We start from the raw sequence: 22,659 nt of genomic DNA, 5'->3' as shown, positions 1-22,659 counted from the left end.
AGCAATTTAGTTCCAACATGTCTTTAATCGCTATCAGGAGTCAGTGCAAATTACCTCCTTTGAGATATAGACACGCAGCTAGAACATTCTTACTATTTTCCTTCACAGATCCCTTGAAATGAAATAGTTTCATCTTCAAGTTCATGCCTCAGGTTAGATCCCAAATAGTTTTGGAAATGCAAAATAATTCAAACATACACTCAAACTTGGCAAGTTTCTAAACAGATTTCAGTGTTTTTCTGACTCAGAGAGAATCAGTAATATTCACCTGTTAGGGTTTTTTAAACTTTACAATGTATTTGCTTACAGGCTGCACACGGCAACATCTGCTAGGAGTTTTACACTCGTAAAACTCCTAGCAGATGTTGCATTGTATAGTATGCCAGGTGTGGTGTTTGTACAACTCCATTAGATGCATAGATCAGAAAAATAAGAGAAATTTGAAATAAAATGGCATAAACATGTTTTGCAGAGCTGCTGTTATAACCAGAAACACACAGTTAATGTTCAAAACCTTGTAAAATGATTTATGTGGTTTTCTAACAATCATCTTAAACTACATTTAATGCTTTTGAATCATAAAGAAATAATTCCCAGAAAGTCCGGTGTCATATTAATTTCCTTTGTCCTTATAAAAGGTGGGATTCTATTACTTTATTGATTTCAATTACTGTTTGACCTCTTCAGCAATAAATGTCAATTTGAATTGCCGTTGTTTGCTTTCTGCTAACCTCACAGTGACTGCCAATTTCAGAGGGCATGCGGATGGTCATCTTAGCAAGCTCCAGTATCGAGTGAGGTACCACTCGCTTCATGATTGTGCCGGTTTAGAATAACATCCAGTACACAAATGCATACTCCCAATTCCCAGCAGTGATGGATGCTATTAAAGCAGCCTGAATTGGTCGATGGCTAAAGGCCACCTGCTGTTTCTGGGGCCTGGGACCGAGACGCTCACTGAGAGAGTGTGATTCTTAGAACGAGGGAGAAATACAGACAGAGGTCAGAAGGAGAGTGGCAAGGGTGCCCCGAACAGGCAGCTGAGAACATAGTTGATCGATAAAGCTCTTCACATGCTGTTTTAGCCCAGAAATGCTCCCTTTCTGCTTGGTGATGATGGATCCTAGCGGGTGTTTGTCCTCCACTGAACAGAGAAAGTTAGTCACTTAGACAGGGATTTTGGAGGTCATTTGGCTCCGAGATAATCTGTGTCTCCTAAAACAGGATTAAATGATTTTCAGAATTAGAAAAAATATTGGGACATTTGACAAATCTGCTAAAATGTGGAATTTGCTTTTGTGGTTTTATACAAAGAAGCTCTCTGGAATGCATAGCTTTCTTGACTATAATAAAGACCTCTTACGAAGCAATTACTATGAATACAACCATTACTAACCCTATCTTGAGGTTTAGTGATGCCAAAAGAATGCAATCTTTTCAGTTTCAGAAATTCAGTTTTAATCATGCCATCATCGCAATAGACTGTCAGACAATATAAACTCTTTTAAGAGCCAAGCATATTCATTCACTGTATTGATTGTAAAAAAAAATAAAAATCCCTTTCATATTCACTGTTTTGTTCCTCTGTTTTTATACCCACTTTCTATATTTATATTGTCTTTGTTAGGCTTATTGTTCATTGAGGATTATTGAGTTTTCCAACTCCAACCTATTTTCATGAAGAATTTGTCAAGATAATGAGGAGCCATTGTAATTTGTTTTCTTGCCTGGCATTTCTTACATTTTTTAAACCTTATTCTGTATCTATCTCTCTTTCCGACGACCCATTTTCATTTTTATCATATGCCATCCCCCAATGCTCCTTAACGGAGTGATCTGTCACTCCTGCTTCCTTATTAATCCAGTGATCGGTGGTCCTCTAATGAGATTTTTTTTCCCACTGCCTCATCCCTCCTAATATTCACACACATACAGGCATGTCTGATTTTTTTCTGTTAGTGGGTTAAATAGATGTTCAGGCATAAAACAACTTAAATGTTGGAGCAGCCTGTGATTTGGGATGTTTAGGTTGCTGTTTGAGTGATGAGGGCAGGTCAGTCCCACTGTTAATATGTGCTGGTACCAAACCTCCCTACTGTGTTCAAGTGATGTCTGCTCTGTTTCAAGTGTCAGCCTCATCCTGGTAAAAGACAATATTACATCATCAGCTCAACATCCATAAAAATAAAAAAAAAACACAAACATAATATGCATAGAAATCACTTACTAATTCCTCTGGTACTCTATTGTTGTTTTTCAACAGTCGAATGATATAAATAGGAACAGACTCTGAGATGTAACATTTATAATTATGAAACACTTTTTTTCCCATCAATGTTGCAAATAAACAACTATAAAATCCACATATCACTTTAGGCACAAATAAATGTAAAATGTTTCTTGGAAAATATTGATTTTTTTTTTTAACACAGCCTAAATATTTATATCTCTTAATTTTTTCACATTTGGTCACTTTCTAACTCCAAACTTGATTTTTTGTTTTGCTTTTTTATTCTAATGAAATCAACCAGATGATGTCAGGCTAGATCCTCAAGAGCTGATGTCCTGCTTGGGATTTCATCAAGTTATGCAGCGTCCTGCTAATGAGCAGTTTAATAGATTCAAATGTGTTAACTCAGGGGAACAACACATTCAGGTCTATAGGGACTAGAGTTGCTCACCTCATGTTATACCAGCACAAAACGGAGGGAAAATTACACTTGATAATTACAAAATTTTCACCAATGAAATTCCAAAAACATGCACTTATATTAATCATTCACATGGGGGTGGCCATCATGCTCTGGATTTGCTGGTAAATGTTTGGTAAAGTCGGACCTCCAGGGGACAGGTTTAGATCATATTTATTTATTAGAATGGCTTAGTCAAAATCAAGAAATATTTATTTCTGAGCTAATTTTAGAAGAACTACTCTCCATGTTTAAACTTGTTGGACGTATTCTGAAAATGTTTGCATCAGTAAGTGCAGCTAAAGACAATTTTACAAAGTGTTGACTTTTAATTGCTGAAGGATTCGGTCTGTTGCCATCTGTGACTTTATTTTCACTTCAGGTTTGCTCTACTTTATGAATGAAAAATAACAAAATGTAGGAAAGGGTTATGAAAATTTTGTAAAATTACACATCCTGCGTTTCCTTAAAATGAATATAAATTTGACTGCTGACCACATTATTCAGCAGCTAGCTGTGCTGAGACATGAGTTTGAGAGCATTTGGAAGTTATGCAAGCTGTTTGTTGAGTCTTAGTCGTTGAATCCATCCTTTAGTGTTCACTAAGCCATGCTGTTGCCCTGCAGCAACCAGCAAGTCCTCAAACTTATCCTTCCTCAAACTTAACCTGACTCAACTGAGTCAGTGCTTAGATTTTATGTGACTTGTCCGGACGTTGCCTCAGTCTCTCTGTAATTTATTTTGACAATTGTACGACTTTACATTCAGCTAAAGAATTTGTTGCCACTGTCACATTCAGGGTGATGAAATATTTATATTCAGTGTAGCAAATGCTGATCTGTAAGTGTGAATTATTGAAAATGTGTACTACAGCGGGGTGAGATCGTTCAAAGTCAAATCCTTTTTTTCCACCCCTGAGGGAAATACGATAAGCCAATTTGTGGAAATATCACATCCTCACATCTCAGGCAAAATGTTTTGTACCAAGATCTTTTAATTTGTATCAGCAAAAATATTTGCCCCATCCTTCAGTATCTGACTTTTCCAACCCTTGACTGTGTGGCTGAGAATTAAAAAGGTGTTCAGATGTGCATATTATGTTGTGTCAGAGATTAGCTGGAGGCTTGTGGTCTGACAAAGCAGCTGCACAGAGATGATAGGCTGCAGCAGTTTTTGCTTGACATCCATTTGAAAAAATGTCAACAAAGTGGTTGAAAAAGATCTTGATGTGATGGGGCTTGACCCTTCATTTGCTCGGTTATCTGTTTTCTGCAAACCCATTATTCAGTGTAACAGATGGACGTGTTATACAATTTGTCATTTATGTAGGACAATGTTAAACATCTTTGGACAGGATCTTAGTTCCTAGTTACAGTCCAAGCTGCTAGTCTGGTCAGGTTGGATCTCTGCAGGCTGCACAAAATTAATTGCTATACGTCCAACAATTTTTTTTTTGGTGCTAAATATAAATCTTTGCAGTGATCTGCTCGGCTTGACTTGTGCACTGATAACTGACATTTTAATAAAAACACATTCAAACAACATTGCATATATGTATGATGCATGCTGAGGTTGCACTACTAAGCATTGGAATATCAATCAGTTGGAAAAAATAGCAGGATGCCTTTGAAATTATGATTTGTAAGCTGCCTCTTGCTTGTTTAACTGCATTTTTTCTTTGGGTAAGAGAAGCTCAGAATCTCTGGAAGAACAAAATGAGAGAAAATGATTGATTATTTCCAAGTCATTTATCTTGCACGGCTGAGGATGACAGAGCAATTGATGGCTCCGTCATTTAACCTCTGGAACGTCAAATGAAAACAATATTACACTTGCAGCCACTGGGCCGCACTGTTAGCTGAATTTATGATGTAACAATGTCAATTGGGTGTTAACTGATTGAGCGGTGCCTCAGCTGTGACGAGACATTGAGTGGTTGATGTGTCCCTTGCTTCATTTGGTTCCTACGTCAATCTTAGCCTTTATCCAGGTGGAGAGGAGGGAGGTGAAACGAGAGCAAGACAAAAGAAGAGAGAGATTCAACAAAAAAAGGGATGATAAAACTGATGAAATTGGTTTTCTATCCAGTAAGTAACTATGATTTTAAAAAAGCACACAATTACTAATGTTAGTACAGGACATAACCTAAAGAGCTTGCAAAACAGACCTTTTAGAATATATTGATAATGAAGAGAGAAGTTGGGAAAATGTGGTTTAATTGCAGTCTGTTTGGCATCACAATATCCAGTAACATTCTTGCAATTCCTTACCATTTGTTTCATTAATGTTTCATGGAGTACTAACTTTTACAATATAAGCCAGGCTGACATTCTGACTGCAGATGGGGATATTTATGTTTTTCAAAATGACTCTAGCAAAGCCTTTATAATCCTACCTAAAATCAGCCTTCCCACTTGATTTTTAGAATATTAAATCTGCTACAATATGTGTGAAATGCAGAGTAAGAAGCTACAAGTTTACTGGTTGTACAGGTTACATCAGGATTGTACTATCTGCGTTGTCATAATGGCAGGTCAGTAAAATGTAATTATCATTAATGGCTTCCTAGGTGTGAAAATAATGTGTTCTCTTAAGGTTGCTGATTTTGTCATAAATGTGAAAATAGCATTGTTACTAACTGACAAAATGCGAGTGTGCCATTGACAAGCGCTGGTCAAAGTTTTGTTGATAATTTCTGATCTCCAGCAGTGTAAACCTCTCGCATCCCAATAGAAATGTTTGCAACAAAGATCTATGATTAGCCTTGATTAGCCCTCCTGTTATGTTGCTGGTCAAATTGACCCGTTTTAAAGTTTAAAAAAAAATCTTTAAAATACTTGAAAGTATTTTTTTTGCATGAAACTTTTCCTATTTGTCTTAATAGGTACACTCTATATATAAATTTAAAATTTATTCATTTTACACATTTGTAACTCCCTCTGCGTCTACTTTTTACATAGATATACTGTTCGGGTCGATTTGACCCAGCAGTCAAGTTGAATGGTAAAAAAGGTATACTAACATTTCCAAGTCCAACCTTTTGTGTGACGGAAAGCTCAAAACAATAAAATTAAATGATGGTTCTTTGCTATAACAAGCTAAGCTTTCCTCTTATCAGTTTGCCAAAACATCACTGTCAGGCCACCAACAGTCTCTTGAAGCCTGAATGATCAGTCATTCCCTCACTGATAATTCAGTTTAATCTTTCACCTTCTGTGCTTTTTTTGCCTTTATATTTATAACACTTAGTGTTCTAACTGATCTAAATTACTAAAACCAAGTATTTTCACTTGGTAAAACCATCCACACTGAAGAATGTTGTGGTCAAACTGACAATTATCCACTTGCTAAACCAATTTACTTTTAACCAGTTTTTGTCTCACAAATCTCTACTTCCCAGCCGACAGAGTGGCTGCATTGCAGACACTGAGCTAAAATAATGAACAAACTCACAACGGGGAAGGAGAAAAAGATGAAGTTAGCCTAAGGGTGGAAGAGAAAAGATAAGAGGAGTTCAGTGGACCCCACAGGCTGTAAATCAGGATTGGACTATCAGTGTAATTTCCCCCTCTCTGTGCATGTGGAGGGTGCTGCAGGTAGAATCTCTCTTTAATTACAAGTCAAGGGAGGAAAGAAAATAGCCAGATAAAGAGAGGAATAGAGATGAGGCAGAGGAATTAGTTGATAATAAAAAGTCTCTGCAGATTTAATAAATCATCAGTTCTCAGTCTAGGCTGAGTTGAATGCTTGTGGCATTATGTAAAGAGAAGAGAAGATGGTTGGTAATAGGAGAGAAAGAAAAACGGGCAGTGTAAATCACATTCAAGAAGAAATTTCTTGGTATATGTCTCAAATACACCTTCTATTTCTCTGATTTTCATCTGCCATGTGTCAAGGCACACACATATATGCATATTGTATATGTAATTTGACACCATTGTGCCGCTGTAGCAAATGATCAAAAGTGTCTCCCATCTCTCTCACCTCGCATTAAGGCATCAACTACGTCTGTGATCTCTACTCCTTTTAAAAGCATGATTGTATTCAGCAGCATCCATCTCTACCTATTGTGAAAGGTGGGAAAGTGCTGAGTGTAATGGCTGTCATTTACTCACCTGAAACAGGAGGGAATTATAAATGCCGTGCAGCCCATCCTTTGTGTTCATCCCTGCTGATATGATAGCAGAGTCACAGTGAAGAGATGGTGAGCTGTAATGGTCGACTCACTGGTTAAGCCCACGAAGAAGATAGCATAAAATGAATGTGATATCGAGATGAGAGGGACAAGGGGTGCATTGGGTCGTTTAGCCACCAAATCCCTCAATTTTGTGATAAAAGTGGAGACAAAAGTGTTGCCCACTAAAGTGTGAGTGTGTGTGTGTATTAGACGGCAAAGGAGAGCTCTGGAGAGATGATGAATGTATGATGTTACACACCTCAGAGCATCTGAGTGACGGAGACAGGCAGACAGAAACAGAGGGAGAATGAATGATATCAGGATCTATGCTCTGGAACAGAGGGCTCCTATTGGCAGCCATCACTTCTGCCAGACTCTGAATATGGTGTGTGTTTGCTTGAGTGTGTTCTCTGTGAACAAAACCATATCCCCTGATGCAGGCATCTACTGCTTCAATAGTCATGAAACTATTTTCCATTCTACAGTCAGTCTTATTTCTATATTTTTATACCAGTCCCCTTAAATGTATTGCTTTTGCTTTTTTGCTTGTCTTTGTTGCCCTTCAGTCTTTCAGAGCATCCAAAATATTTCTATTATAATATTGTTAAGGAGACCAAAAATAAAAGTAGTCTTAAAATAACAATTTCATTTATTAGGAGAAATTAGCTTTCCAAACAATGTCGTCTTTCATGAAAATATTACTGCCCCCCTTGTTAAATCATGAATTCCCTAAACAAATTTTTTCAATTTCACTTGCATTTTGCAGGCTTGAATAATGTGTTACACACCTCTGTCCCAGATTGTCTAACATTACGAAGTAGGCTGAAATATTGCAAAAAGAAACGCATCATTCTCTAATCTAAAGAAACAAAGTCATTGACGTTGTTCACTCTGCAAAGGATTGGAAAGCTAATAAGACTCCAGTAGTGAGTCATTGTCCAGAAGCTGAGAGAGCGTGGAACAGTGGTGAAACTCCCTCGGATTGACTGACCTACCAAAATGACTTGGAGAAAATTGGCACTTCAACCAGGAGCTCATAAAGAAACACAGAACAAACTCTAAAGCACCACAGACCAGCTTGCCTCAGTTGAGGAGAATGTGCATGATTCCATTATAAGAAAGAAATGAGGAAAAGATTGATTCATGCATTCGAGGCCAAACCTAATAATGGAAAAGTCTATCTTTAATGCCAAAAACACATTTATCATACCTAAGACAACTTAGAAAATAATCTAAAAGCTATACATCCAATTAGTTTCGAAAATTTGCTTTACTTTAAACATTTATGTATGATCTAAATGCATAGATGTTAAATTTGTAAGGAGGTAGACAATTAATGCTAGATTATACACTGTAAAGTGTGCAGAGGTAGTAATATGAATTTTTACAGTTTTATCACAATGTTTATTACATGGTTTCAAACCTTACACACATGCACATACGTGAGGAAATGGTATTTCCAACCAGTGTCAAAAAAGGATTTTGCACCATCCACAGGCCATCACAGTGGCCTTTCTCTTCAACAACTAAAAGGTTATTTCACTGGCAGTGTACTGAAGCAGTTCTAAATGTTAGGAGGAAGAGCAGAGCAGAGCTGAGGAAGGGTGACGGGAAGAGAGGAAATCCATCTTGTGAGACGCATTGTGCAGTGGGGATCAGTGTTGAGTTTGATCATGTGCGCACAACATTGCTCCTCTATCTTCCTGATTCCATCTCAAACTCATTCCCTTTATCTACCTAATGCAAATATGCCTCAACACAGCAGGAAGAGCACAGAATGCTTGCTATTTTTCCCCCCAAAGCGCACACACAAGCTTTACACACAGATGCACCTCTGTTGTCTCTAATCTGTTATAACATGTACAATTCCTCTTGACTTTGACAAGGAGATACACATCCTTTTAAACTCATTCAGCTATGTGTGAATCCATTGTGTGTGCGTGTGTGTGTGTATACATGTTTATACGCTATTTATAGCACCCTGCTGAGACTTGGTAAACACACCACCGTAGTGAGTCAAGAGAAGGAGCAACATAGTGAGGGGTTTTCAGTTCATAATACTAATGTCATATTTAGTTGAGGTTTCTGATATTTTTCATATACATGTACACATTAAATTAACTTTCCCTTCAAGATAGTTACAGAGTTGGTAATATTGGTTAGCATGAAAATGGAAAGTGACCAAGTCACTAATGAGCCTCCCTGTAGTTTATTAAAAGTGTCCTCACATATCTATCTGGGAGTGAGACTCAATGCATTTCCCCCCACGTTTGAAAGTATGGTAGATGTGTTGGCAGTTCAACATTATCTTTCAAAGCAGAAGCTATTTATTAGTTGCACATAATCTGGTGGCTGCATTCTAGTTTTAGGCATTAATCTTTACATAAATTTAGTAGAAAGGCAGCTTCTTTTGTTAAATACGACCGCCATCACAGAAAACAGTCACAAGAAAGATGATCGCCGATGATCAGAACAAAGTTTAATTGACACAGTTACAACTGTGTGAATTTGAATGTCATATTAGCCTTTGAAAACAAATCCAAGAATACCTTGTACTTTTTATGTACACTCTAAAGAGGGAGACCACAAGGTTCCTTATTTATTTTAGAATATTTACGTGAGTTTTCTAAAATTATTAAAATATAAAGTATGTTCTAAAGTCAGTTTGAAATCCTGAAACAAGATTACATTGTAACTGTATTTCATGTATTTCACGTAACCCGGCAAATCCTTTAGCCTGCTTTCCCCCCCAAAGCTGTTAATTGAGGTTCTTTTAGGGCAGGGGTGGACAACTCCAGGCCTCGAGGGCCGGTGTCCTGCAACTCTTAGATGTCTCCCTGGTCCAACACACTTGAATCCAACAGCTGACTCACCTCTTAAGTGCAGTCAAGTTCTTCAGAGTCCAGCTAATGAAGTAGAGATACAAAAGTTGCAGGACACAGGCCCTCCAGGCCTGGAGTTGCCGACCCTTGTTTTAGGGGGTCAACCTCACCCCCTGTTATTCAGACTGACGTCATATCTACCTTAGTAAGAGGAGACACTTTATCAACCCCTTACCCTGATCTTATCAGTCCAGCACTGGGGATCTCGTCTCTCTTCTGGCTGCCGGGGAGCAGCATGAGTGACAGCGGTCATCCACCAATGATGGCTCTTTAATCAAAAGTGCTAGTAGCCTGTTGTTGTCATGGTGATGAGAGGAAGGGACAGCTGAGATCCACCTCACTTTTGCCCCTTGTGCTGAACCACTTAAGGTCCATGACAATCAGTGCCAGTCAATGCCAGTTTGAATTGGCAGGCCCATATATCATCTTAGATGGACTGCTAATCCCTAGTGACCCAGTTCTACCATATGGAGTTGCTGGATTGGAGAAAGATGAAAACTGTCATGCACTAATATTTTTAGTTAAAAATGTCTTGCAAAATAATTTGCATGCTTTTTTTTGGATAGTAAAGTTTACACTGTTTTAGATTTGTACACATATTAAGACTGGAGATAGAAGCTAAAATTACTTACATTATGCTCAGTTGGATCTTAATGAAGTTGAAAGTTTAGCTGCAAATGCAAAAATAAACAGGAGCAAAAAACACAAAAAAAATTACAAGTGACTGAAAAAGTAATTTGAAGACACCAGAAGAAACCATCTATTGATCCTATTATCAAATATTTTAGGTTATAGCTTAAAGGGAAGCTGAAACATGTCTTTACAAATTATCCCAATGGTCAGGAACAGACTTTTGTTTTTGTAAACTTCATTTGAGAACCATCCACAGACGTTTTCATCTTTTTAATATTCCCTGTTTGAGGTCGGCTTGCAAAGTTTAAACAGGCAAGTTTGTGGTTTAAGAGGAGACATGGCCTTTAAAGGCATTTTGTTCATTGAGGTCCAGTCTTGTGGTTATGTGGCTGCCTTTAAGAGCTTCATTTTCGGAGCAACACAAAGTTTTTCCAGCATTAAATATGTTCTCTAATATTGTGAAGTCCTAACCAAAAAAATTCCTTAGAGCTACTTTGAATGTGTTTGTTGATTTTAATTCTTTTTTGGTTGTTTTTCCCCAGCTGTCAAGAGTGCCGGTGGAAGCTTGTGGACAGTACTCCACCTGCAGTGAATGTCTTGGATCGGGTGATCCTCACTGTGGCTGGTGTGTTTTGCACAATATGTAAGTACCTCTCAGCTTGTCTTCACTTCTGTATATAACGTATATAGTTTTTATCTGTGTTTTTCCTTTTTTTTATCAGTCCTGTAATATGACATGTACACATGTTGAAGGATTTTGTACTTGGGTTATATCCCCCTCTGCCTCTGGGATGTTTGAGCACATGCCCAGCACTCCATTCTTCCCGGTCGTAGAAGATTCAGGAGCACCTTATGCCGGTGCAGGCCAATTGTTGGATTATCTTACTGGATTGGGCTTTGTGCCAAGAAACCCCTTCAGATCCATTACCCAACTAAACCACTGGCATTCTTTACCGGCCCTGAAACAAGAGCCTGGTGAGAGAATGGACACTGGTGGGCACTGCCAAGGGTTCCAATTGGCACCACTCCAACCTTGAAAGTAAGAGATTTTGCTCATACTGGAAACTGTTGGCAATCACAGAGATGATCCCATTAACCTTTAGATGCCTACTTGACCCTGCTAACCTGCTACCTTTGGCCTTTCTTATAAGATTGCAGGTCTCTGTCATTTTCCCCTCAAAATGCATAAGCACGTACACCAAGATGGGCACAAATTCACAAACATCCCACATTTTCCCTCAAGATTGCAGAGGGAGATGGTGCTTGGTGGGGGCAGAGACTTTTTCCCACTACACTGTAAATTGAAAATTGGTTTCTTGTGTTGGTGCTAGCTCAAGGGTAAAGTGGCGGCGTGTGTGGGCGCGTGTGTGTGTGTGAGTGAGAGGGACATTGAGACCAGTACATTTAGCACCGTTATCCCTTCTACCACCGAGAAAACGTGACGAGGGCAAGGAAGCAATGCAAGAAGTGAGAGGAACGTTGTGAAACCTAGATATAAGGAAACATGGACAAGGAAGAAGAGATAAAGATGGGAAGAGTAGAAGATGAATGAGAAGATGACAAATAAAGAGAGGTGGAAAGCAAAGCAGTCAAGAATAGATGGTAATAAATTCTTAGAATGACAAGGAGAGAAATGGTTTCAGGATGATCATATATTCCAAGACTGGGGAGTGAGTGAGTGCAAAAAAAAGTGTCAGGTCACATCGAGGATAAAGAATAAATGAAAGAAAGTCGAGCAAGAAAAAACAGAAAATGAATACATATGAGATACCTGAGGTAGAAATGAACTATGATGAATGGTGAATGGATCATGGAGCTCAAAATTGAGGTTACAGGCAACAGTACACAAACATGTACCTGCATGAATCATTAATTCATTTGTCCAGAGACTTCCGGGTCACAAAAACGTTTTAGAAGGAATTGCTTTTGTCAGCATTTTACTGGACCAACTATTGATCTATTTTTCTATTATTTAAGCATTTTTGTAAAATTCTGTAAAATGAAACATCTGTGCACACTTGAAGCGTCAATATCAATGGACACAGTGGTTTTATTTTTGTCATATGGGTAGTTCTGCAATTTAAGCTAAAAAATTATTCAACGTAGAGGTGCGTATATTGTGCCTATGGAATATACTTGGGTGTTTTAACCTAGTTGCTTTCACAAATTGTTCGGGATGAACATGCTCATATGTGTTGACTGCACCAAAGCTCCAGAAATATTGCTGCATCCTCCTAGAAGGAGTCCTCAGAATGTAGTTTCCACTTTTTTATTTAAGTAAAAAATTTTGCATTTTTATGGCAGACCTAAAAAATATGGGCTAAACTTATTAAGTCTTTATATAAAGACTTACTAAAACATATTTGAACAAGCTCCTCACATGAATGACAGAAACTTGATGCATTAAGCCTCCTGGCACAGTCTGCAGGGCTTTTGACAAAAGGCCAATTAAATTTTGTGAATTATAATGGAAGTGTTCTGTGTTCAAACCGTCTTGTGAAAGGCTTTTATATATAAAATAAATACTTCGTCATATCCAAGGTTAAACATATTTCACTATAGAATCAAAGGCAATAGCATAAACAATTAATCTTTCAGAATATATAGAAAGAAAGACCAAAACACAAAGAAATATCTGTCTGCCACCCACACACACACTTTGTGCTGGAGGGAAAATGGTTGTGGGGAAGGACAGCAAGCCGTTCCACTTTAAAAGTGTTCCTCCAGATAGTTTGTTGTTCCAATCAACCTTGAAATCACCTCACGGCTCTGAGGAAAAAAACAGAATTGCATGCTCTCTCTCTCTCTCTCTCCGTTTTACTATCTTCCTCTCTCATCCACACACACTCACTTTCCTCTTCCTCCATCAGTATTGCCTTTATTTACTCTATAGATCGGTGAGAGGAGCTGTTAGCGAGAACACCGGGGCAAGAGCAAGAAGGCAATCAATATTACAGGAGAGAAAATCAGCAGGAGTGTGTGCCTGCTTCTTTGATAGCACTCATACTTGACAAATACCAATCATTTATTTTAAAAATGTCATCAATGTCACACATGTTTGACTCTGAACAAGTTTGTGGGTTTTTGTAAAGACATGTGATTGTTTCTATTCCACCAACTGTAAATCATTTGTGTGTTTGAGCCCTAAGTGAAATTTGTACCAGATTTACAGTCTTCCAGTAAGACCTTACTCCATCTTGCAAAACTGGAGGTTCACCTGTCAACTAAACTGTCTTGGTCTGCTTATGCCGAGATGTGCATGCTTATGTTAATGTGTGGCTAACTAAGCATTTGAAAGGAAGGTTTTGACCCACATCACTGCCTAGTTTTCAACATTGCCTTGCTTTTCACCTTTTACCACTCACATTGGAAGTCACATTCTGTCAGTAAGTAGAGGGAAAAGGGCTCATGTAGAAGACTAGGTGTATAAAAAGATTTATTTGCTTTTACATTAAGAAAACAATTTAATGTTATTTAGTTTGTAATGTCAGAAGGCTGTCAGCCATTTTGCCCTTTGCCATTTCAAATATTGTGATTGGAAGATAAACTAACCAGTGCAGGTCATTTGGTACCAACCTAACATCAATTCATGCCCATCTAAGGGATGTTTAGTACCTGCTTTCACATATTCACATAAATATTTACTTTGTTTAAAACTGGATATTCAACTGCATGAAATGGAGTTTTTGACTCCAACATAATAAATTATAATAAAACTCTATAATTGAATTATAGAGTTTTATAATTGAATTATAGAGTTTTATTATGACCCTATAATTCCTGTCCTCGAAGGCCAGTGTCCTGCAACCTGTAGACACAACACAAGGGAATCAAAAGAATGTTTAATGACCAGGATTTTGTAAAGTAGGCTGAGGAGGTAAGTAAGTCTTTTGATTCAGGCGTTTCAGAGCCTGACTCAATTTGCAGGACATCGTCCCTGGAGGACTGGAGTTGCAGGTCCTCATTGTACACATTGTTAACCTAACTAGTGTTAATAAATTGCAGTTTATTTGTAATTCTTGAAAAAAAATTTGTTTTTTCTTTTTTGTAATTTACACATCCAAACTCAATAAATTCATGTCTCACTGATTTTGCTTACATCACAAGGCTGATATGGCGAGTTAGTTTTTCTCCAACTTCCATCCACACTTTATTCCCTCCAAGTAAGACAGCGGCTCTCCTACTGAGAACCAATATACCAGAGATCCTCCAGCCATGTTGTGGATATGTTTCCTCCCCTAATGTTGCTCTGTCAGCTGTCAATTTGTAAGTGGTTAACTAGCATGTCAAGATGCCTGTAGTGCATGACTGCTAGACAGATTGGAGACCATATTTGTCAAAATGATTGTCATCACAGTTGTCATGCATATTGAGAGTATCGCAAATTATACCCAGTCTTATCAGTATCTATTTGGAAAAAGTGACTATAATTTTACAATATCTTTACATTCATAATTTTATTGCATATCTTGATCTCCGGTTGGTTGTGATAGCTTTTTTGCCTTTTTATTTCTCTATTACTCTAGTTCCTATGTCATCCACAAAATCTAACCATCAGGCTTTAGCGTACAATAGATTTTATTTCAAGTTAATTACACATTAATTTGTTTAATCCTTTATTGTTGAAAGTCATCATTTGAAATTATTTCTTTTTGTGATTGGCACTGAGTTTTGGATTCAGAAATCATTTTCCCCTTAAGCGTTCTCATTGCTTCCTACTTAGGTTCTGTCAATTTCAAACACTCATAAGTATTGATCCTACATCAAGAGTAGAAAAGATGGTAGTCACCTCTGCCTCCAGACTTGGACAAATGCATCTTCTCTTTTGACAGGATGCATTAATGGAATCAGAAGTTCAGTAGGTACAAATCAGTTGCCCTCAATGTTTATTGCATTCCGGAATGTCTGTGGATTTTAATTTTAGTTCAAACTTGGTGGTAGTTCAGATAACATAAAAAGATAAGGGCAAAAATGCTTTTTGTAAACTTTGCATCCTTGCTGGTTTTATAATCATACAATTACCCCTCTATAAATACCCAGTCATGCACCTGCCTGCTAAGAAAAGTGTAAACTTTAGCAAGTCACAAGAAGATACCTGAAAAACTTGATACATTTTTTTTTTAAGTCTGGAGGGGATTTTTCTGCTCAAACCTTTGTATTTCAGAGACATCTAAGGTTCTGTCAAATAACCTTTTAGAAGGAAAAGCTAATTGGCAGATCCATTGCTCTATCTCTCCTCGAATCCTCTATTGCTTTCATTAATTCTGCTTCACCAATAGCTGTCACTGTCATCATAGCTATCCATTTCTTTACTATGCTCATTATTGTGGCATGCCAAACTAATGCTAATTAAACTGAAAAGCCATAATTAACTGCTACCAGCTTCTTGGATCCGGGTAAGGTGACCACTTGGCTCCCCTGGAGACAGTTTCAAATCCACTTACATACACTACAGCCAAGGTTAGATAATGTTCACCCAAAAAATAAAAATAGAAAGATTTACATCTAACACCAGCCTAATTTTTTGAGTTTATTTACATGAAAATGGCACTTGTTAGTTTGATTTTACGACCCCAAATAATCACTTAAATGGTCCTAATCAAGAACTGGCGCAGGCATGTTAAGTTTTCTGATATTACACACCAGTTTCCACAAGTGTTAGACATACAGATGAAAAAGAAATGACCAGGGTCCCTATGGACCAGTACATATATGTGAAGAACAGAGCCTCCAAACTTCATTCAGAAACACCAAAGGTAGAGATTCAAATCCTGGGCCTGCTTTAGGGCAACAGTGCTATCAACTATTCAACTGTGGAGCCAGTTGTTGTTATCATGATTTGTGGAAATAAAACAAATAATAAAAACCCAACCAGGTCAATGTTGTGCACTCAAATGGTCATAATGGGGTAAGAATAGATGACAAAAATATAGATAATAGGGTATGGTAAAGTATGAAATGCTGATTCATTCTGATTCTGTGATTGTCTAATTTCTTGCTGTTCTAATATATTTGTTATTTAACATATTTGTTATTGCCTTCTTCTTTGGTAATCTTAATGTCAAAAAGTATCCAACAAATTATCTATTTTCCCAAATAGTGTAAATGCTTTATCATTCACAAAATGTATTTTAAAGAATCTCTTTTAAATCCAGAAGAACCCAGTTTAGGTTTGATCAGTGTAAGTAACCTGTTTTGAAATATAGATTTGTGTTACTGTTTCCCTCCTATTTGTTGCATGTAACTTTGACATCTACATTTTGTCAAGGTTTATCTGAACAAAATATTTTGAAAGCAAAAAAGTTATTCCTAAATCTTCTTGTCAATGTCTTGGCCATATAAAAAGTTCAACTTTCTCAAACTTGTGGCTTTGATGTTGAGATTCTACGATCCCACGGCACTGAGGTGATATCCGTGCCCAAGGGAGGGTAGATGCCCCTTGTGTATGAGAGACTAGTTTCTCCCCCTACCTTCAACTGGCATCTCCTGGTGGGTCCTAAGAAAGGTTGAGAGAAGGGAACAAGGCCAAGAAGTGACAGGGGCATCAGGATGGAACCGAGTGCTGTGCATCCACTCTGAACTGCCACCATCGTTGTGTGAGAACACACACTGAATCATTCTCTCACATACACAATGCCAACCCATCTACCAGCAGCACACACTCCAAAGCACACACCAAACAGCTGCACGTTCACTTTGAAGTCAGGACCATTTCTCACTGTCACCTATTGTCACTCTAGCACACACAAAAATGCACAAGCACTGGAAAATGGACATACACACACTCACTCACTCTCAGAGTGGGTTTAGTTGCCTTGCTTTTGCCCAGTAGAGCATGAACTGGACTGACATGAGACAGGGACGATGAAGGAGAGATGTGGTGACAGTCAAAGGAAGTGAAGATATACGATTATGTATTCCAAATGATGAGGCCACTGCACTGAATGTCAGGTTAAAAGGCTTATAAAAATTCATACCACAATAGAAAGGTAGATTAGAAATCCTCTGGCTGGGATCATAATTGAATCTCCAGTTAAAGATGAAGAGGTAAACTCTGCTTACACATCTGTTGCTCAACTTGTCAATGATTGAAAATGTTTCTGAATATTGGACAAGCCATTTTGCATGTATTACATTGCATCTTCTATGGACACATAATATTCACCAAAATACATAATCCAATGCTAATCTTAATTGATCTTTAAGTGGCCTTGTCAGATAACATTGTTACCAAAATTACCGTCTTATGGCCAGTAGTGGGTGTAGTAGGCTGTTATTATATAAAATGAATGTGAAAGCTAAACACTTTAAGCTAAGTTTAATGACTTCCAGATTCTTACCATTATGGCAATAGATTATATGAGAAAATCTTTTATAGTCTCATTTTGGAGGTCTACTGTTAAATAACAGAGATCATTACAAACAAAATACAAGTAACGTCAATAACTTGATGTAGCCTGTGTCCTAAAATTAAAAGTTTTTACCAAGTGAGCTTATGTTAAGTTAGTGGAATTATATTTGATTGTTAGTAATTAAACCTGAAATTGACTTCGCAATTGTCATAATTTAACTGATTTAATTGAACATGAATTGGATTTTTTCCCTTAAGAATATATGTGATAATATGAGCTTTTCAAAATAAACTAGCCTATATTTGATGCAGGCACATTGAAAGAGAGTTTCATGACAAATTGCTAACCTTCAAAATAACTTTAACAGTATAATTTTTTGCCCAGAAGGGGTTCTTTCATGAGCAGGATTGGAGATTTCTACACCTAGAAGCTGCCACTCTGTAATTTTCGTGTGCTGCTACGAGAGAGGTTTTATGTCATGAGTTGGTTGATTTGCAAGCCTTAGCGTGTGTCCACAAAAACTGGAGTAACACGGTCATGGTCAGTGGGCTGGATAATGACTCTTCCACCATTTCCTACATGCAAATTTCAGGATGCTGTGTGGACAACCACACTTAAAGGGACCTATGAGCTTCACTGAATTAGTTGGGATACATCTATGGGCTATACAAAACACTGTTTGTTACATTTCATGCAAAATATATTTCACCTGGTCAATTCTGTCTGTTTTGGCCCTGAGTTAGACACAGAAGGAGCAAAGCCTACTGCACAACCATTGAGGATGAAAGAAGCAGCTTCTGAATGGGATATTTCAAGTTGAATTACAAGTAGCAAGGACAGAACTGTCCTTCAGTCGAGATGGTTTGGTAAATCCTGCCGTACAGTTGATAGTTTTTGAGAGTTTCAAAAGCATGAAGCCACTTTTGTAAACTACAATTTCCTTCAGCAATGTGGATTGGACATTGGAAACAGACCCACCAGTGGTTTGAAATGTTACACCATTCATATCCCAGCCTGGAGTGCCTCAGAGCTTAACTCTAATTTTTAACTCTAAAGCAGGCATAAATTTTATTTATTTATTTATTTAGGTGAAATTAAGGAAACTTTGCCATTTCCATAATTTCCGTTTTCTATTGTGATAATAGGATCACTGTTTAAAATAAAACAAAGCCATGCAGTTTTCTTCATTGTGATGGGTAGAATTTGAATGGATACATGCTCATTAGAGCGAGCAATAGTAGCCATTTTACAGTGTTTACAACAGAAAAACTAGCTGACCAAATGTGCTCCTCTGCTAATAATGAAGACAGTGCAGCTCAGCTTGGGTTGGTGAAGGATTTGACAAGGCCAGGGTTGCTAGGTAACACAGCAGTGCCTGACGATGGCGACTCAATAATTGGGAGGTTTTTGAAACGACTCGTTTTCCAGATATCAACAAAACATACACGTATTGCCTCAAAAATGGCTGGACGTTTTTTTTTTTTAGTTCGTTTATTTTTTGGAATTTTGCATAACATTTTGTGTTTAATGACAGAAGAACATATATGTTTATGTAGGTTCCACACATTCATGTGCCTTTGGTCACACATATAGGAGAAAATGCAGCCATGCAGTGTGTTGGAAGATTAAATGTTTATGACACAACTCCTTCAAAAGTAACCTATTACGCCAGAGGCTCTGAGTATATCTAGGATTCTGAGCAATGTGTGATGATGCATGGGTAGTATGATAATTAGGTTTCAGCTGAGCTACTGGGTACCTATTTATTGTGCATTGATTTATCCCAAATGCTGTAAAGATCCAAAACCCATTTATAATCTAAAATAATATTTCCACGACCATACAGTATTACTGTGGTTGTTGTTTTTTTTCTCTCTTTTTTTCCTATATTTAACCAGAATTGTTTAAAAAATAATATTTTACTTCCACACAGACCTTCTTCCAACATGGACTGTATAGGTTAATGGATGTGTGTATAATTTCAAGCATTTGTGCACATTTTCCTGACACAGGTATTTGATGGAGCTGAGGATGGCTGGACCACAGCTTTGTGGGAATTTAATAGCTTTCATTTCACAGCCTGTTTGACCTTCTCCAAGCCTTTCATTAGGTATGCATTACACCTGGAGCCTCGCATGGCCAGATACTGCTGCTCTCTCTTTAGGATAATCTTTTCCTCCACCTCTCCTGAGACATGCAAACTCTGCCTCATGGATACTCAATTAGTTTTTGAGGAATATTGGAGGAGATTTGTTGGGCATCAAAACACCACTATATATAAATATACATATTTTTTTCTTGCCCTTTTTTCAGTTTCTCTAATTGTGTCACCTTATCAAAGGCTGATTAGTTTTTATTCAGTTGATCTAATCAATTCAGCTTGCCTCCTCACAATGCGTCATGCCCAGCCAAACTGGGCATGACGCTCGGCATAGCAGCGGCGTTTAAGAACCACATGAAGAGATGGTGGACAAAACGATGCCCAGTATCAGTGTTTTTTATGGCTACTATTTACAATCTAAATTGCTTTGATTTGGTTTGCTAAACAGTTTATTTAATAGTGTTTACAGAGGGCTGTGTTGCAAATTGTTATAAATTAAGCCTTTTTTGCCTTGTCTCTGTAGATAGTAATTGAAAATTCTTATCCAGTGTTTTGCCTTGGTAATAGCCGCCTCCTTAATCTATTATATTATGTGTGCATTTCACATAAAAATGTAACTGTGTGTATAGCTACTGTGTGTGCTTAACTTTGTACAACAACACAGGATACTTGGGAACATTCTTGATTAAGCACTTGTCATCACATTATGCCGGTACAGTAATTTCTTTAAAATGAGACAACACATCTTATTTTGCATTTTTTGGCAGATACTATTTAGGGTTTTCCTCTGTGTAACATAAGTCCTGGTGGTCAGCCAGGTTTTACTTGCCCTCTGCCAGGCTAAAGCTAAGCTTTGTAGTTATCGTATTGAGTAGAGCACAAGGCTGCATGCATTATTCACACCATACAAACACATGAGTGTTGGCTCAGACGAAATAAGACAATTTACATGTTCATGAAATTTTTTGTTGCAAGGTGTGACAGGAGTAAAAAACACTGTTAGGTGAATTTGGGATGTAATACTTACTGTATGTTTGCACAACGAAAACAACAGTTTTAAGGGAAAGAGACAAGGTGATGATTAACATTCCCTGGTTTTCTTCCCTTCTGATTGCCTCATTATGTCTTTTTGTCTTAGTGTAAGAAACATACAACTCTAAGAAGATGACTAAACTTAAAACCTTGGCTAGCGTTATTTTCACTGAAATGGAGAATAACCCCTAAACGTTACCTCCTTCAACTTTGTTTCTGGATCATCATCTGTTCTTGGTGGTTTATAGTCTGTAGACTCTAACAGATGGTGTCATAAACCTGACTTGTATATCCTTCTGCAAACCCCTTAGTTAATTTTTCAGTCCTGAGCACATGTATTGTGAATCAGAATGCCATCTGATATTTCTTTCAGGTTTGTACTCGTATGCAAAACTAAAACTGGAAAGGCATCAACATTTAAATTCACTTCTTTCTGTTTGATGTTAAAAACCAAACCGCATGGAAATAAAAAACTGGAACTGGAGGGATACCATTAAAGTAATGAAGCTTTTACTTGTTTTTAAAAGTAACTGCATATTTTATTTTTACTGTGGCCTTAATTCTAATTTAGTTTTAACAGTGCCTTTTATCCTAGCTTTTATTTATTTGACATAACATGGCCTGTTACATGTTATCACCTTAATGCTTTCCAGAACTTTATCTGCTGCATTGTATAAGTAATGTGCGAAACTGTCTTGCAGTTAGAAAAAGATAAATTGTAAAATTGTACTTGTGATTAAGACTTGTTGGGTCATATGATTAACTTCCTGAGAAACGTTGCAAGTTCACACAAAATCATGTTTTACATGTCCATGTACAAAGTTTTGCAATATGACTATTTTTGAAAGGTACTTTTTATCGAAACACTCATGATCATTCAGAATTTTATTGCAAAATTATTATGCAGCTCTGTGTAAACAACACACACAATTATATTAAAGAAATTAATCTCTTTCTTTCGTGACTGTTGAATGTCTGCATTTGTGGATTTTTATATTTGGCTTGTTTGCCTGAGGCTGTTCAAATGATGTGTTCCTATTAAATCGGTACAAAGGAAAGGCACAGTCACCAGTGATAGGAGCACAAAGAAACCTGAAGCGATTAAACCCCTACTGAAACCGGCTTAGCAGGAAAAGCTTCACAGACAGCCAACAATGGCTGTATTCCTTTAAATCTAAACTCTTTTTTTTGCTATCTTTCTCTTCCCTGCATTCTTTCCTCTTCCTCCTGCTCAAGCTCTCTCACTCTAACTGATTTTTTTTCTCTTCTTTGTGTCATGTTAGGCCGTTTAACATCTTTACAATACTCTTGTCAGATCAAAATCCTCCCTCCTTAAAGTCTGAAAGTTTCCTTGCGGCAGATTTCAACTCTATATTTTGTGACCTCTTACACCCAATCATTTTTTTCCTCTGAGTTTTTTAGACCTACCTAGATTTTCCAGGTTCTTAATTGCACAGTAAGATTTTTTACTAAATCCGAATATGATTAAACAGAAACAAATTTACAAAAAGGAATGCATGTATAAAAGTTTGCAGCTTGATGCTTTCTTGCAATGTATACATATAGCAACAACAAAAAAATATGTTTTTATGTAAAAGCTTGCAACAGTAGGTTTGTTAGAATGAATGGCAGTTTTCTTCCAGTCTAAATGGGGAATGCCCTTTCTGTCTACCAAGGGATTGTAATTAAGAACAAGAGTCGGTAAATTCCACCTTAAGCACAAAACTTCTGTCCCTCCTTTTCCTCAAACCACTGTAACAAACTGGACCAGGCCACCTGGTTTGGTATTAAG

General features: G+C 37.5%; 1 protein-coding gene across 1 annotated transcript in view; it reads left to right on the top strand.

Moving 5' to 3' along the window:
* The window catches only part of plxna4 (plexin A4), a 268,637-nt gene that overhangs the window by 137,303 nt on the left and 108,675 nt on the right, over positions 1-22,659 (top strand). Inside the window, exon 5 of the mRNA XM_044108055.1 lies at positions 10,925-11,025. Coding sequence (XP_043963990.1) covers positions 10,925-11,025 — 101 coding nt within the window. The remainder of the gene's footprint in view (positions 1-10,924; positions 11,026-22,659) is intronic.

This window comes from Gambusia affinis, linkage group LG23, assembly GCF_019740435.1.
Source record: "Gambusia affinis linkage group LG23, SWU_Gaff_1.0, whole genome shotgun sequence".
Lineage (NCBI taxonomy): Eukaryota > Metazoa > Chordata > Actinopteri > Cyprinodontiformes > Poeciliidae > Gambusia > Gambusia affinis.
This window is presented reverse-complemented; position numbering and strand designations above follow the sequence as displayed.